Source organism: Takifugu flavidus, chromosome 1, assembly GCF_003711565.1.
Source record: "Takifugu flavidus isolate HTHZ2018 chromosome 1, ASM371156v2, whole genome shotgun sequence".
NCBI lineage: Eukaryota > Metazoa > Chordata > Actinopteri > Tetraodontiformes > Tetraodontidae > Takifugu > Takifugu flavidus.
This window is the reverse complement of record NC_079520.1, coordinates 5,421,176-5,437,069: the sequence shown is the minus strand read 5'-3', so window position 1 is coordinate 5,437,069 and position 15,894 is coordinate 5,421,176. Positions and strand designations below refer to the sequence as shown.

General features: G+C 44.1%; 1 protein-coding gene across 6 annotated transcripts in view; it reads left to right on the top strand.

Annotated features, from left to right (window-relative positions):
* myo1b (myosin IB) overlaps positions 1–15,894 on the top strand; it is a 43,303-nt gene that overhangs the window by 21,773 nt on the left and 5,636 nt on the right. For 4 of the 6 annotated variants that reach the window (XM_057030172.1, XM_057030145.1, XM_057030179.1 and 1 more), the window contains exons 5-22: positions 190–294; positions 1,311–1,357; positions 2,927–2,990; positions 4,560–4,658; positions 5,338–5,441; positions 6,196–6,343; positions 6,704–6,822; positions 7,251–7,337; positions 7,461–7,526; positions 10,009–10,113; positions 10,982–11,044; positions 11,241–11,441; positions 11,628–11,854; positions 12,080–12,280; positions 13,327–13,420; positions 14,431–14,580; positions 14,701–14,769; positions 14,853–14,939. In XM_057030172.1, the coding sequence (XP_056886152.1) occupies positions 190–294; positions 1,311–1,357; positions 2,927–2,990; positions 4,560–4,658; positions 5,338–5,441; positions 6,196–6,343; positions 6,704–6,822; positions 7,251–7,337; positions 7,461–7,526; positions 10,009–10,113; positions 10,982–11,044; positions 11,241–11,441; positions 11,628–11,854; positions 12,080–12,280; positions 13,327–13,420; positions 14,431–14,580; positions 14,701–14,769; positions 14,853–14,939 (2,036 nt within the window). Of the gene's footprint in view, positions 1–189; positions 295–1,310; positions 1,358–2,926; positions 2,991–4,559; positions 4,659–5,337; positions 5,442–6,195; positions 6,344–6,703; positions 6,823–7,250; positions 7,338–7,460; positions 7,527–10,008; positions 10,114–10,981; positions 11,045–11,240; positions 11,442–11,627; positions 11,855–12,079; positions 12,281–13,326; positions 13,421–14,430; positions 14,581–14,700; positions 14,770–14,852; positions 14,940–15,240; positions 15,328–15,894 lie in introns of all 6 variants that reach the window. The other 2 variants (XM_057030155.1, XM_057030134.1) reach the window with 1 other exon arrangement.

Here is a 15,894-nt window from a genome sequence, read left to right as displayed (position 1 = left end):
TCATTAGAGTGATGATGATGAGGGTGATGTGATGCAATAACAGTCCTCGACATATGGATCCTGCGCCGACGCTTGGCTGCAGGAATGTGGGAAAAGGAATGTCTGCGGAGAGAGGGATGGGCACTCTGCTCTTGTTCCTCTGCCAGGTTTGGTAAAGACCCAACACTCATCCCTGTTGCTCTGTTTCAGAGGCCAGCAAGCTGGTGATGTCATATGTGGCGGCAGTGTGTGGGAAGGGCCAGGAGGTGAATAAGGTCAAGGAACAGCTGCTGCAGTCCAATCCCGTGCTAGAGGGTGAGTCTCAAGTTCATGTTTGCTGCCTTGAATGTCTGGTAGCAGGTTGACTGAGCGTTTCTGAAATGTGACTAAACTATCCTGTAGCCAAACACTGCCCACCATTCAAGAGCCGAGGAACCCAACAATATTCCTATTGTGAAGCTCAGATTGAATATTCCACTTAAGATAGCTCGAATGTTGATTATATAACAGATTTCACTGATTTAAGATTTGATCATTAAGGTAAATTAGAGACTTTCTGATGTGCTTGGTTTCCCACAGCTCAATGTTTCCTTCAAACAGCTGTATTTTAATTGAGGCCAGAGGACAGGAAATGCCCGTGAATGATAAAGCTGTATGCCACGGTTTCCGTAGCAGCCCAGCACATCTGTAAGAGTTTAGCTCCTGTAGATCTCATTGCTATAATGCTATTAAGACAACCCCCGAGAGGGCTGGTTCACTCATCACGCTACGTTGTTTTCATGTTTATTCCTACTTTCTCTGATTCTTTTGTCCTCATCACCCTCTTTTGCTTTCAATGTATTTCTTGGATTCCTATTTGTTAGCATGTTGACCTTTTCATTTTAATGCCACAATGTGTGATCAAGTGTTTACTGTAATAGCTGTACCAAACGACCCATAAAATGCACTTTAATGTAAAGATGTGGACTCAAACACATGCAGGGCACATTATGAGCTTAGGTGAAGTGATTGGACATCCTGTTTGTTATTGTTTCGAAGCCTGAAACACGTTGAAGTCGTCTCTCTCCCTAAGCTTGGGAAGCCCTGGAGCTTTGCTTAATCCATCCAGAATTATGGAGCTTCATCAGTCTAAATGTCTTCATATCTGAGTGACAGCTCGACCAACTTAGGCACAATGTTGGCAGGCATTAATGATATTTAGGGTAGTTGTAAACACGCTTGGGCCATTTTGTAAATATTGCCTATAACTTTCTCTGGGAAGTTTGTCATTAATGATGCATGGGTCATGATGGCTTTAAACGTGTCACATTATCACTTTTTCCCCTTTTCAGCCTTTGGAAACGCCAAAACAGTGAGAAATGACAACTCCTCTCGATTTGTAAGTATATTTTTCAGAACTAATGAACAGCTAATGTTGTTTAATTAGTTTGTTGCTCCTCTAATGAGGCCTCATTTGCTGGCTGTTATGCATAACTTGGATGTTTTCACTCGGGCTCCATTTTAACATGCGCATAATCCGACACTTTTATCTATGCTTTTTTTTTTTCCTTCAAACTAAGCCCCAGAGTGTTTCTTAATTCCCCACTTTTGCATCCCTTTTCTGTAGTTCTTCAAATTTCTTGGCTCAGTGAGTTTCTCATTCATGTGCTCGCTTGAGCCGAGCTGTTGAATTAAATTGAACTTGGAGTTGGATCACCAATCTTATCCCATCTTATTTTTTCACACTTTCCCTGAGGGTGATTCTGTCAGGGCAAACTTCTGCTCTCATCTTTTAGGCCTTTTCAGAACCGATGCTGATCATGGAAGGCAATATTTATTTAATTCTGTAAAAAAAAAAAAGAAGGTTTTATCAGCTGTTAGTAGGTGTTTGCATGTGGGTTTATGAAGAAAAACATTGCAAATGGATTTTAGAAATGTAGCTCAGGCAGAGTGTTGCTAAATTTCGAACTGGCATGTTTTTGGCTCATGGGTGAGGATTTTCACCTTCAGTCTGTTGCCCTCTCCAGAAAGTCCAGTTGCCATGAATACGAGCTGCAGCCGACAGTCGTGTCGTCTGTGAGCACGGTGCTGCAAAATGAATGATGCATTTGTTTCCCACCAGACACTGGTTTTAGGAGAACAAACCTTCAGATATTCAGCATCTTTTGTGGGGGCCTTCCCGTCTGAGCTTCAACCAAAGGAAAAAACAAGTTTGTTGTTTACAGATGTTGATGGCTGCACTTTTCCATGAGCCAATCACGGTTTCACGCTCATCTTCGAACCCAACTGCAAATTCTTCAGATAGTGACTCAGTTTGTCTGGAGAGCACTTTGCCTTTAGAATTTTGGACATGCAAACAGATCTTTTTTTGGTTTGTAGGTTTTAATGGAAACTCGTCATGCCCGTCTGCAGCAGCAGCGGCAGGCTGCCAAATACACTACAATCCCTACACATGAGAGATGATTTTCCCTTCACGCAACTCAGCCAGCAAGCTAGGTTAGCAGATACAAGTCACCGTGACAACAGGAATGTTGTTCCAATTGGGGTCGTGGCATATTCAGGCAAATTTACATGGCAGAAATCTCGGCATTTGCTTTCATCAGCCACTCATTTTGTGCTGAGCACAGCAGCCTTATTGGGTTTGGCTGGAGCCTACTTGACTGTAGATTTTGGACTCTTCTGTGGACAAAAGTGCTATTAATACATCAGAGGAGGGTCAAAAATGGAAATCTACAGGGCTCTGTTCTTGGATCCAAGTTTTAGACAGGAGGAGAAGTGGAAGAAGTTGGCCGGGGTGGATGAGTAAAGGGGGGCAACTCCACAGAAGACTGTTGTTGGTGAGGTCTTAAAATTACAGGGAGAGGTTTTCCTCCAAAACTCGGGCTAATCTCATGAAATGAGCGCTGAATCCTGCTCACAGTGTATATTAAGATAATGTGCATTATACCATGGTGGTCTTTGGTTTCAGGGCAAGTACATGGACATCGAGTTTGACTTTAAAGGAGATCCCCTGGGTGGCGTCATCAGTAACTGTAAGTAGCACTAATATTGATTTCTATAAGTATTTTAGAAGTCTTATAATAAAATGTCTTCCTATTTTGTTTCAAGTCTCCCAGCAGCACAGTTAGATTTTACCCTACCAGCATCTGCGCTTTGTTTTTCACATTTTCAAGTGAATTAAATGCCTGAAAAACCTCAAGACTGAAACAAACGAATTCCAAATAAATAAACCGCTGAATCTGACAGGCAACAGCTCTCTTCTGTCACATTATCTTGCCTCTGTTCACATTGTTTTGTCTGTACGGCCTTCTGTGGAAGAGGTCACAGCAACAAAGAGACTAGCTCAGGGCCTAAAGCACAAATGAACCTCTGTCTGTTGTCCTGGGTTAGTTCAGAACAGGGGACTCTCTGTCTTTTAAGAAGTGCCATAGGATTGCTTCAGACAGGATTGTTTCAGTGGCTATCTGACAGTGATCTTACACAACGGAGGAATCATTGCTTCTCAGCGCTTATCTGTTCGTCTTGGACTTTATTGCACAATACAACTAGCATTAACCAGCTGTTTAGTATTAGAATGGTAGGGAGGATGTGGCAATCAAAAGTCAAAGTCTTTTAGACAAAAGGGCATTATTGTCTCTTTCATGTGCGCTAATCTCTGGGAGAGTGATCATGGAGATGCAATAAATGGCCTTCGGCATGCTTTATTGCACCTAACGGGAAACTGCTCAAGAAAAGCAATAATATGACGGAACATCTCATCTGGACATCATGTTAAAGTTCATGTAACAGGACTAAAGATGAGCCCTTTTAAAAGCAATAAAAGGGCAGATTATTAAAGCGGCACATCCATCTCTCTGTTATGTTCACACTCATTCAGCCTGGAATTGTTTTAGTTTGTTCATTCATAGTTTGTTTTGACCTGTAGATACAGTTTTACATTGAGCCTTTGTGTACATGATAGGAGTGAGACCCAGTCATCCGTCTGGAGTCTTCTCTGTATCCTAAATATGAAGTCAGGTTTTACTTCGTTTCATTTGCAAAACTAAGAAAACAAAGCTGATAATTGCACAACTGTGACTTTTTCATTTAGACTGTTTCTATTTCACAAAATTGAAGGTTACGTGTGTCAGAGTTTTTCTTCTAAGATGGGCTCGGAAACAAATAAGTTCACATTGCTCTTTTTAAAGTCAGCCTCAGAGGGTTTGTGAGCAGGCTAATTGAATGTTGTTATCCAGCTAGTCGCGCTGCTGAAGTGACTCTGGTGCAGCCTCAGATGCAGAACTCTGCACCCAGTCTTTAATTAAATCACACTCGGTCTAAGAGAGGGACAGATTCCCCTCTGATCAGATACTGGTGCACTGGGTGTTTGCCCCGGAGGAAGAGCTGTGCCGTGTCCTTACATGAGTCCTGCATGTTCTATTGTGGGAGTGTCACATATACAATCGCCTATAACCTTATTGGTGCAGGAACCCACGATTGAGATTCCTTATTTTACTCCCCAAACGGGTTTAGGCTTCCCTTCCGGAGACTCTTGCGTCAGGCTTTTGTCTTGGCCTGCCTGATTTCCTCCTTTTCCTTTCTGCCGTCCATTCTCGTTTTAGACCTGCTGGAGAAGTCGCGCGTGGTGAAGCAGCCGAGAGGAGAGAGGAACTTCCACATCTTCTATCAGCTTCTGTCTGGAGCCTCTGATGACACGCTCAGTAAGTCATTAAACCACTGGCTCCAGTTGGACGTATGGGGAGACTATCCCTGTTTCCTAACATCTGGAGGCACCTCTGCGCTACTGTTTATTGTAAACCTTGAAACCTTTTCCTGCGGGACCACAGCTGCATGAGCACATGGCCGATGCATTAATGTCTTCATCTTCCTGCCCGACAAACAGTACTGGGAACAAGGGCTAACCTGGCCCTCCTGTTTGCTTTTCTTTGGACACTGGGCATTGTTTCATGCCCTGAATGCAGGAGTAACAATATAATGGTCACGGAATCCAGAGTGTACAGATGGGAAGTGCTTGATTCAGCTGTAGCTAATGCCCACGCTAATGAAATGTGACACATGAGGAATGTATTATTTTCCGTTGCTTGTTAGGGGGGCTTTTAAGTGGGGAATTTGATCTTCTAAAGGGACACTCGGAGCAGTGAGATCTTTCACTGCGTAGAAGTGGTGTCTGGAGGTGAGAAATTTGTTGGTAGATGTCTTTTGCGCATAACAAACGTTGGTGATATTTCCTGTCGGTAGTCCTCATTTTAATCAACACCTGCCAGAGGTGTGTATTACATGTCATTTGTATTCCGTGTAAATAAGGTTTAAAGTGCTTTTAGCCACGCTGCTATAAACAAATGTAGTAAAAGTGCCAACCACATGGTTTGTGTGCCACAGAAAGCCTGAAGCTGGAGCGAGACTTCAGCAAGTACAACTACCTGAGCTTAGACTCCGCTGTGGTCAGCAAACTGGATGATGCAGCCAACTTCAGGACAGTCAGGGTAGGTATTTCACACACATCTGGGCGGGATCATGGACTGAGTAGACTTTAGTGTAAATCACAACTGGAGTCAAAACAAATACCAACTGCACGGTCCAGTGGTGTTGCATCACGATGCACTAAGCTAAATCCTGCTCAAACGGCTGGAGCTATCTGATTTTTATTTTTTTTTATCTGCCTGACATAACAAAACAAACCAGATTTAGAAGTCAGTTGTCCTGAATCTGAAGGCCCCCGTCTGCAAAAAGGAGATCTTTGAACCAGGTCTGAAGCTTCTTTAAGGAAACCCGGCATCCTTTAGGTTTGGGGACATGTGTGAAAGATCTGAGCTGCTGCTTCCTATCAGGGGCACCGTGGCGTCAACAGTTTGAGCATTCTCTTGCATGTATCTGGTTTAGGCCCGCCTCAGCACGCCAAGATGGATTCTTGTATATTCCAGAGTGGGCACCTCCGTGTCATATCCTACTTGTTTTCCTGCCTTTCACATCCTTCCTCTCATGACCCCTCACAATGAGTTTTGCTGTATTCTTCACACAGCTGCTGTAAACAATGAGTCCCTCACAGAGTGTTAACTGAACGGGAGTGTAGGAATACAACAGATATAGAAAAAAATAAAATAAATAAAGCCTAATAAACCATTTCTGTTCACTACCACGTACAGTAATTGTTACTGAACTAAACTTTGTTTAATTCTACTTGTGCCGTTGAGGGTTCGCATTCCTGACTTGGTACCATCTATTTGTTTCCCTTCCCAGAATGCAATGCAAATCGTGGGTTTTATGGAGGATGAAATGCAGTCCGTGCTGGAGCTGGTGGCAGCTGTGCTGAAGCTCGGCAACATCGAGTTCAAGCCAGAGTCGCGCTGCAACGGCACCGATGAGAGCCGCATCAAGGACAAAAACGGTGAATTTCCCAGGCGACGAGGCTCTCGTCAGTGTTTCGTAACACGGCGCCCACTCAGTTTTGAATCTTATCAAAATACCTGTTAGTCATCTAAGAACTTCTTCAGCATTTTGTTCCCTCCCTCTGTTTTGCAGCCACTGAGCTTGTTGTGATTTGCATGAATTCAGAGCTTTCCTCTTCAGGCAAATACAGGTTTTCCATATTACAGCAGAACTATTTATCTGGAACAAAGCATTAAGTTTTACTTTTAGTTTTCTTCTACACCGACCTCTGAGCTTTGGGTGCAGTCATCACAAACTTTAATGAGATTTTGGGTTTTCTTTTACTGACTGCAGCATGTTGATTTGTATGCATTTGCAGATTTGAAAGAGATGTGCGAGCTCCTGGGAATCGAGCAGTCGGTTCTGGAGCGAGCCTTCAGCTACCGCACGGTGGAGGCAAAGCTGGAGAAAGTGTCCACTACCCTGAACGTCGCCCAGGTAAGAGAGGAAATGTAGCTCTTTCCCACCCCCACTGACCACACTCAATGTGCATAAAACTATAAAGGGCTCTTTCTTCCACCCGACTCGCCCTTCTGGGTGTCGATTCTCATCCATCTCAGCGCTGCAGGAACACGTCTGTATTATGGATGAGCCGCATTTCCCTCGGAGACCCAAATGTAGTTCGTGTTTTAGAGGTTATGGAGTTCAGGGCGTTGGCACGGATTTCTAAGGTGGCCCAAACACAGGCCGCCTGTATCCCATAGTAGGACGACGACCTGATTCCTTAAATGTTTCGATCTTATCGTAGATGTGAATTTTAGTTTTGCTTAGTATTAAATCCTCTTTCTCTATGTTTGTGATTATACTGTTAACTGAGTTATTTGTTTTTATGCCCTTCAAATTCAATTAAATGCGCTTGTTTACAGGCCTACTACGCCAGAGACGCACTTGCCAAAAACCTCTACAGTCGTCTGTTTAGCTGGCTGGTTACCAGGATCAACGAAAGCATTAAAGTGAGTAATGGCCCCCAGCATGTTTTTGATTTAGCTGATTCCGTTGATCCTCCTGCTTTCACACTGGCGATACATCACAGGATTGGCAATTTTTCTAATTTGGTCCAAATTGTCTTCCCGCAGGCTCAGGCGAAAACTCGCCACAAAGTCATGGGCGTGCTCGACATCTATGGGTTTGAGATATTTGAGGTAAGACCCCCCCCCCCCCCATGATGTGCTTATAGTGTGAAGACAGACTCTGACCAACCACAGAGGATTTTGCCTAGGGCTGCTTGCGTGTGCGCTTGGGTACCTGTGAGGAGCTTATCATTGCTTACTATGGGCTGATAAAACCACATTTAGATCAGATTAGTTCAGCTTTATTGCTCCCCCCACCGGGGAAAATTATTTTTAGTGCCAATGGAATTTCAGCATTAAAAAAATAAGGCTTTCATCGTCGAGGCTGCAGTAGCAGTAAACAACTGCTCATTGCACAAGAGTTCCCACCTTCTGTGATATATGTACATCAGCATACGTGCAGGCTGTGTTTCACCTCTCTATCACACCATTTGGACATGTGTGCGTGCGTGCATGCAAGAGCATTTAAGGGCACCGTGCTGAAATGTTTCTCGACGCCACCAGACCCACTGCCGATGCGCTGCTGTTCTTTTTCATTTCCCTGCTTATTCACCTCCCCCCCTCACTCACAAATCCTCCTTCTCCTCTGACTGTTGTGTTGTCTGGGTCACCAGGACGGAGTAAGTAACACGTGCAACGGCCTGTTTGCTGTGCCAACATGCATGCCGTAATCCAAACATCCCGGCACATTAATTCAGCTTTGTATCGATGATGGTTCAGGGTTTGTGGTGTGCGGCAAAGCTTTAGAGTTGCAAAGATGCTAAAGAAGCCTTTGCATCATTTGCAGGAGCCCCTGCTGACGGTTTATTGGGAGCAGCTCGCTAAAACTGAGGCAGCCTCATGCAGCAGCCTTGGGATTAACCTTGGGATTCAGGAAGGGGTTAATTCACTATTAATGCTAATTTTGGAGGCTGTGTTTGTGTTTTTACCATATTGTCCATCGCATTTATACCAACTAGGTTTTAATTTATGTTTTACGAAAACCAGACTTTGAGGCTGCTTTAGCTTTAGCGAGGTGTAGCTAATAACAGCAATGCAAAAATGAGTGTGTTTGAGTTTGGTTACTTGTCCTAGTTTCCAAATTTTGTTATAAACTTGCACACTTTCTAAGAGTTAGAGGAGTTTTCTGAGGCCTACAAATATTTAATAGTCTAACTCTTAGAAGGGACAAGAAAGTGTATTGCTCAAAATGTTGACGACTTCCTTTTTCATACATAGATGAGGACTGGATGCATAATTTAGCCACCTAATTACCCTTATATAATTCCACAATTTTTTATGACAGCCAAACTTTATAGCAGTGTCATTAATCACATATGTCACAATATTTAAGAAATCTTTGTCTGCAGTTCAACAGTTCATGACCTCAAATGAGCAAATATGCACTGTAAGCATCCCTGCTTATCCGTACAGTCCTTAACAATGCTGCATAATTTGCATTTAACAGATTCCTGTCTAGATTTACATTCATGGCCATTCTCCATCTTGAAACTGGTAATGTTAAAGACTTAGTACTGGTTTCACTGATTTCCATGTAGTTTTGGGATTACAGTCCAACAGAGCGACTTCTCATGTGCTTCCCAGTCAGGTGGAGTTAATAATACTAAAACCTCAAACTGCTATAATCTTCTTGTCATAAAATAGTTGCAGCTGAATATTTTAGTCCTTTGGGTCATAATTCAGTCAGGTATTGTATCTGCTGCCTCTGGGGAATAGGGGTGTGTGTGTGTGTGTGTGTGTGTGTGGGGGGGGGGGGGGGTTAACAAATGAAGTGGAGTTCTAACATACTAACACTGGACTGTGATGTGTTTACTGGTCAACGTGCTGCGTCCCACCATCAAACTAAACCAGCTAAACATGCTGCTGCGACCCTTTTGGCAAGGAACGGGTGTTTAATTTTAAATTTTAACATTGAGATCATCTGCGAACAAGCATGACAAACAAGTACATGGTAGTAATTGTTGAAGTGATGAAGAAATATTATGAAAAACACAAATTCTGTTTGGGGCTTTTTAATTATGTTGTCTAATAAAATCAGGAATCAATGGTATGGTTTTAAAATATAATATAGAATAGAAAAATGTGTTGTGGAGGGTAAATGTTTGCTCAGCCAGGGAAACGGGGAATGAGCTGGACCTTGCTGTTAGCTCAAGGTGAATATAAATGTTCTTGTACACCTGTGACACCTGGAAAAAGGTGTCGGTATGTGCAGGCAGATAAGATCAGGCTTTGATTTTATGGGAAATGATTAATTATGTCTAATGCATAGGCAGAGATATTATTAATATGTGGTTGTAGTTTTTGGATCACGGCTAAATTTAGTCATTTCCACGAATTGACAAATGTACAGGAGCATTAGTATAAAGTTCAGTTATAAAAACACTTTGTATTAATAATTTAGCCTGAGCAAAATTAGAAATTCCATTACGATGGCGTTTATCCTCACATTTAATTAGAAACGGTCCCGTTTTCATTAACATTCTTCTGGCAATGGAAAGGGAATGTAGCTGCCTGCTCCTGTAGCTTATTGACACTGTTTTTATTATTTCGACAGGACAACAGCTTTGAGCAGTTCATCATCAACTACTGCAACGAGAAACTGCAGCAACTCTTCATCGAGCTGACTCTGCGTGAGGAGCAGGAGGAATACATCAGAGAGGCACGTCTCCCTGTTTGCATTCAGTCATTTGTATAATCCATGGTAAAACTTAGCAGTTACAACATACAAATCAGCCAGCTGGGAGCCGTGGCAACGCTCCCTTACCTGTAGCTGTAACCTGTTTGTGCTGGCACTTAATCATCGTCTCAGGAGCTGTCAGGTCACTCATCTGTTTAACCTCTGGAGCTTTTTCACAGAGAGCTGCGTTTTTGCCCTTGAACCCAAGTGCAATTTTTGCTTCATTCCATCGTCCATCAGCCCCGGCGTTTATTCTGCCCCTCTCCCCTCCGTGGGGTCCCAGGCGGAAATGATCCCTTACTCCCCTCTCGCTGATGGAGCTTCGGGTTCTGTTTGTTTTCAGAGCTGTGTGGCTGTGAGTGATGCAGCGGTGACCCCGCAGCCCCTCCCTCACTAACGGCTCCACCAGTGATGTTCCTCTGCTGGCCCCTGTCCAGTCTACTCCATGGGAAAATACCAGTGCTGGAGAAATGATGGAGAACAACCAATCAGTGATTGTGGCCACTCGCCCCTCGGCTGAAGCCACACCTCCCCCTGAATTGTCTTTCCTTACCTCAAATGAAGCTTTTTGCTTGGCTCCACTCTTTTCTGTATTATATTCACAATGGAGATTTTTTTTTTTTACTTTAAGCCGTTTATTTATATTTAATGGCTTTCCGGGAGATTTTGAGAGACTAGTCGTGACTTATTGCCTTTCTTTATTTAGGTACTTAGCCAGTACTGAAATGTGAAAGTGAAGAAAAACTTTCATTTTGGGCCATTTTTGAGTCGCCGTGGAACAATAAAAGAACATCAGGCCTGAATTATAGAGAAGCTATTGTCCCTCTGACCTTCACTCCTTTTGTTACAGGGCATCGAGTGGACCAACATCGAATATTTCAACAATGCCATTATCTGCGACCTTATTGAGAATGTGAGTTTCCGCAGATCCCCCAATGCGAACCAATTTAGCCCTGATCTACTCAGCTCTGTCTTTTGTTTGATTTATCACAAATTGCTTTTCCTGTCACAAAGATCAACAATCGTGTAAATACTTGGAGTGTGCAGTGCTTTGGGATTTGAAAACCATTCTGTGTTTTGTGCCCCCCTCCTCCTCCTCCACGGCCCAGAACCAAAATGGCATCTTGGCCATGTTGGATGAAGAGTGTTTGAGGCCAGGAACAGTCACCGATGAGACATTCCTAGATAAGCTGAACACCATTTGTGCTGAACACCAGCACTTTGAGAGTCGCCTCAGCAAGAATTCAAAGTTCCTGACTGACCACAGCCTGCCGCACAACTGCTTTCGTATCCAGCACTACGCTGGCAAGGTAGGGGCCACGAATGATCTACATTAGGAAATATTGTCAAATATAGATAAGATACGGGAAGCAGCTGCATTGAGTTTGACTTTGAAATAAGAACAAAAAAGAAAACATTCTCAAATAATTTAGATGAAGTTTTGTGGAAAAGTTTGCAGCAACTCTTTATTTTATTTTCCTCCACTTGACATAAAGGTGCTGTACCGTGCCGAGGGCTTTGTGGACAAGAACAACGACCTGTTGTACCGCGACCTGTCACAGGCCATGTACAAGGCCACCCACAGCCTCATCAGACATCTGTTCCCTGAGGGCAACCCAGCCAAAGTCAACCTGAAGAGGCCACCAACCGCTGGCTTTCAGTTCAAAGCCTCCGTCGGCACACTGATGAAGAACCTGCAGACCAAGAACCCAAACTATATTCGGTAAAGTTGTTCAGCTGGCAACAGTGTTGCTCTGCTAGTTAATGTAATGGTGCAATAGATTAAAGCTCAGCATCTGCTTGTTGATGGTGCTGCTGTGTGACCTCATCCTCATTTTTAATGAGGGCTTGTCTTTTGGAAAGAAGCCATGTATGAAACATGATTTGTTTATCATTCTTTCATCCGAAACTTGATTTACATGAACGAGCCATTTGTTCTACATCCCAGGTGCATCAAACCCAATGATAAGAAGGCCCCCCACATCTTCACCGAGTCCCTGGTCTGCCACCAGGTGCACTACCTTGGCCTCATGGAGAATGTCCGTGTAAGGAGGGCAGGATACGCCTTCCGCCAGGCCTACGAGCCTTGTCTGGAACGCTACAAAATGCTCTGCAAACCAACCTGGCCCCACTGGAGAGGGCCTGCCAGGTAATGCTGCCATTTCCCCCGAATCAGCGGCTAATTGTTTGGCTGCCGAGGGGGAGCATGGAGGAGATTTTGTCACTGGACAGTTGCCAAAACAGTTGGTGAGAAAATACAAGCGTGTACATGGAGGAATGCTCTCGAGTGCCTTTAACTAAAGCTCAGAACCTCAGAGTGCACCCAGGGGAGTGGCTGTGCCCGGCACTAATAAGCTGCAGTGGAAGTGGTCAGCTCCCAGGTGTGATGGTATGAATGTGAAGCAGGTTATCGGGTGGAAAAAGCTGAAATACACTTGAAACAAATGCTTAAAGCCGCAGAGAATTGGGCTAAGTTTCACCAGGTTATTCTGCACGTAGACGTTGAGTTTATCATTAGACAGAAAAGCATAACTGAAATATAACATGCAAACAGTTGTGCCTTAGCAAGAAAATAAAAAAACATCTAACTCTGCACGCTCAGGTGCAGAGTTAGATGTAAGGCAATGACTGGGCAAATAAATATGACATATGCAAATACACTGATTTGTGCAGTCAAGATTTAATGGAAGCAGAAAAATGAATAAAGAAATGGAAAATATAACAGTAGCTGTCAAAGTGGAGTTAAATGTGCAGCAATTGCCTCGCAGTTGCAGCGCATTAATAAATGCCTAGCGTAATCTTGTTTTGACCACGGCACACACAAACTGTTTTTCAGGTAGTTTTTTTCCTGCCCTCACATCAGTGCCCTGTCAGAAAGGACCTGCAGTCAGGCCAGAGGCTCCAGTAAAAATAAATCGTTCCTCTGAACCACAACATGTGCAGAACCTCTTATCGGTCTCCTGTGTTCAGTGTAGCCCAAACTTGGCATGTTTCTGGAGAACGAACAGATTCTATCGGCCCCGTCACGCGTCACTATCTTGTTGTTCAGCCGCTCCTCTGTGCTCCGTCAGGTTCAGTCATGTTGTGTTCTTCTCAAGCTTATCTTTGTGCGCCTTTGCCTTTGTGGTAGTTGCGGCCAATTGAAATGTCACGTATGCGAGGGATGACACATGTGACCCCTGTGGCTCTCAATAGGGAAGGAGTGGAGGTGCTGATGACTGACCTGCAGGTCCCGAAAGACGAGTTCTCCTACGGACATTCCAAGATCTTCATCAGGAATCCAAGAACGGTACAGAACAGGAATGCCGCAGCTATAGTTTTCCCAGCTTTCTTTGATGTCTCTGCGTTCAGAACTGTTTTCTCACAGAGAAATGTTTGTAGCCCAGGGTGGGCTGCACATGGCGCTCCCCCTTCCCACTTCAGCAATTAGCATGCAATCAGCACTCTGCAAACACATGGTTTCACTTAACAGTGTAACATGGGAAATGAGCAGCTTTAGTCGGCCCTCAAAGACTCTTCAAATGCTAAAGCCTGCGGTGTTGGAGTGGACCTTCTCCCCACCCAGGAAGAGACCAAACAATGCTTGCAATAACACGGTCTCATACCGGGAGAGTAATTGCATTTTTCAATCTCATCTACTTATCTCAATTATATGTGCAGCTGTGAAATCAACGCACGGAGCTGAGTGGTTTTTAATTTGTGATTCCAGACGGTTTCTTTTCAGCTGTTTGTGCTGCCGGCACCCCCCCCCGGTTTTCTTTTTACATTACAAGTTTTCTGACGTCTGTGTAAATTCTCAGTCATCCAGGTCATTGTATCCAAGGTAGTTTTCTCTGTCAACTGGACTGGGTTTCTTCTCTTGAAGACGTTTCGCCTTCTATCCAGAAGGCTTCTTCAGTTCAGAACTGAAGAAGCCTTCTGGTCCAGTTGACAGAGACGTTTTCTGACCTCTAATTTTACATTTAATCTGAAAACATGGCACAAATGCTCAATTTTGTGCTTACTGAATTAAACTTAGGGTTTTTTCCCTGTATAACTTATTAAGTACTGAATAAAATCCCACAAAAAAGCTCTGACTTTGACTAATTCTAGTTATATATCCCCCCCCCTTTTTTTTTTTTTTAAACATGCACCTTCAGGAAGAGCTGAAATAATCCTAAAACCGAAACTTAAAGAAATTGATCGGTAGGATACTTGCTGAGGCTGAATCCCCATCAGGACTCTTTCTGCCCCGCAAAGCACATTTGTTGCAGCCTGTGGCATTTTTGATGTGACAAAATTCTCTTCACGTTCCTTCAGCTTTTCTTCCTTGAGGAGAGGAGGAGGCAGTGCCTTCAAGACCTGGCCACCCTCATTCAGAAAATCTATCGCGGATGGAAGTGTCGCAGCCACTTCCTGCTGCTGAAGAGCAGTCAGATAGTGGTGGCAGCGTGGTACCGTCGATATGCGGTCAGTCCCTTCACAGGCATAATGTGCTTCAGTCGTTTAAAGAGAAGGCGTTGGCAGATTAATTTAATAGCAAAACGTCACCACTGTTACCTTTTTTAATTGTCGCCTTTGTCATCTCAGCAACAAACGAAATACCAGAAGATCAAGCGCGCCACCACCTTGGTGCAGTCCTACACCAGAGGCTGGCAGGTGAGCGGCTTCGTCTTCACAAAGTCCGTCTCCGCCACAAGAAACGAGTGATAAGAGGGTTTTCATGTTTGGCGTCCCACCAGGCCCGCAAGCTGCTGAGAGAGCTGAAATACCAAAAGAGGTGCGAGGAGGCGGCGACCACCATCGCGGCTTACTGGCACGGCACACAGGTACTGGAGTTATGACGGGGGGAGTTGGTCATCACGGCGGTTGGGCTTGGATCCGTCTTTCTGTTTGAAACTTTGGCTTTTCTGGCGTTCCTGCCTGACGGCCTGATTGTGTCAGAGATTCGCTAACCAGGCCCGACCTGATTATTGCCGCTGCCGTTTTCTTTTTATTCCCTTCCTTATTTTGCTGATCACACAACTGCTACTTCTCCTCCCCCTCCCACTGCTCTCTTTATCACTTTTCCTTTCATTCTCTCTTCTCACCCTCGACCTGTCTCGCGAAACACCCACCGCATCCCGACAGGCTCGCACGGAGCTGAGACGTCTAAAGCAGGAAGTGCGGAATAAACAGGCTGTGACAGTAATTTGGGCATACTGGCAGGGAACGAAGGTATTTCAGCCCCAGCTGTGGCGTCTTCTGTCCCACTGTCTTTCATTCCTGTCATTCCGTGTCCCGTTGCGATCCCAGTCCCACCATGACAAGGCTGAGTAGTTTAGAAGCTCCTCTGACTGAGACATGGCCTAATTAAAGGCCTTTAATGTCTTAAAGATTCCCTTTTTATCTTTGGTGGAAAGGTCGATTAGCCTAGTGTTTTGAGTTTCCTAATCTTCATCTAATTTTATTTTCCAATGCCATATTTATGTTACTTTACATGGTTTCTTTTCTGATCCTATGCGCTTGAGTTGAGTATTTGAGGTTTAAAAAAATAAGACCTACGCACAATCCAACAATTTCTATTGTGTTTTCACATTTTACGGACAAACGACTAATGGAGCTCTAAGATCATGTGTTGATAACGAAGAGGGTCCCCTTTTGTTCAGCCAGAGCCCCTGACCTCCGAGTGTTGATGTGTTCGTCCCATCTCTTGCTGTGTCGTCAGTGTGTTGGCAACAATGCGTCTCTCCCAGTAGCTCTGCTGGGACGGTTACCTTTTTCATTGTCTCAGAAATTAATCCT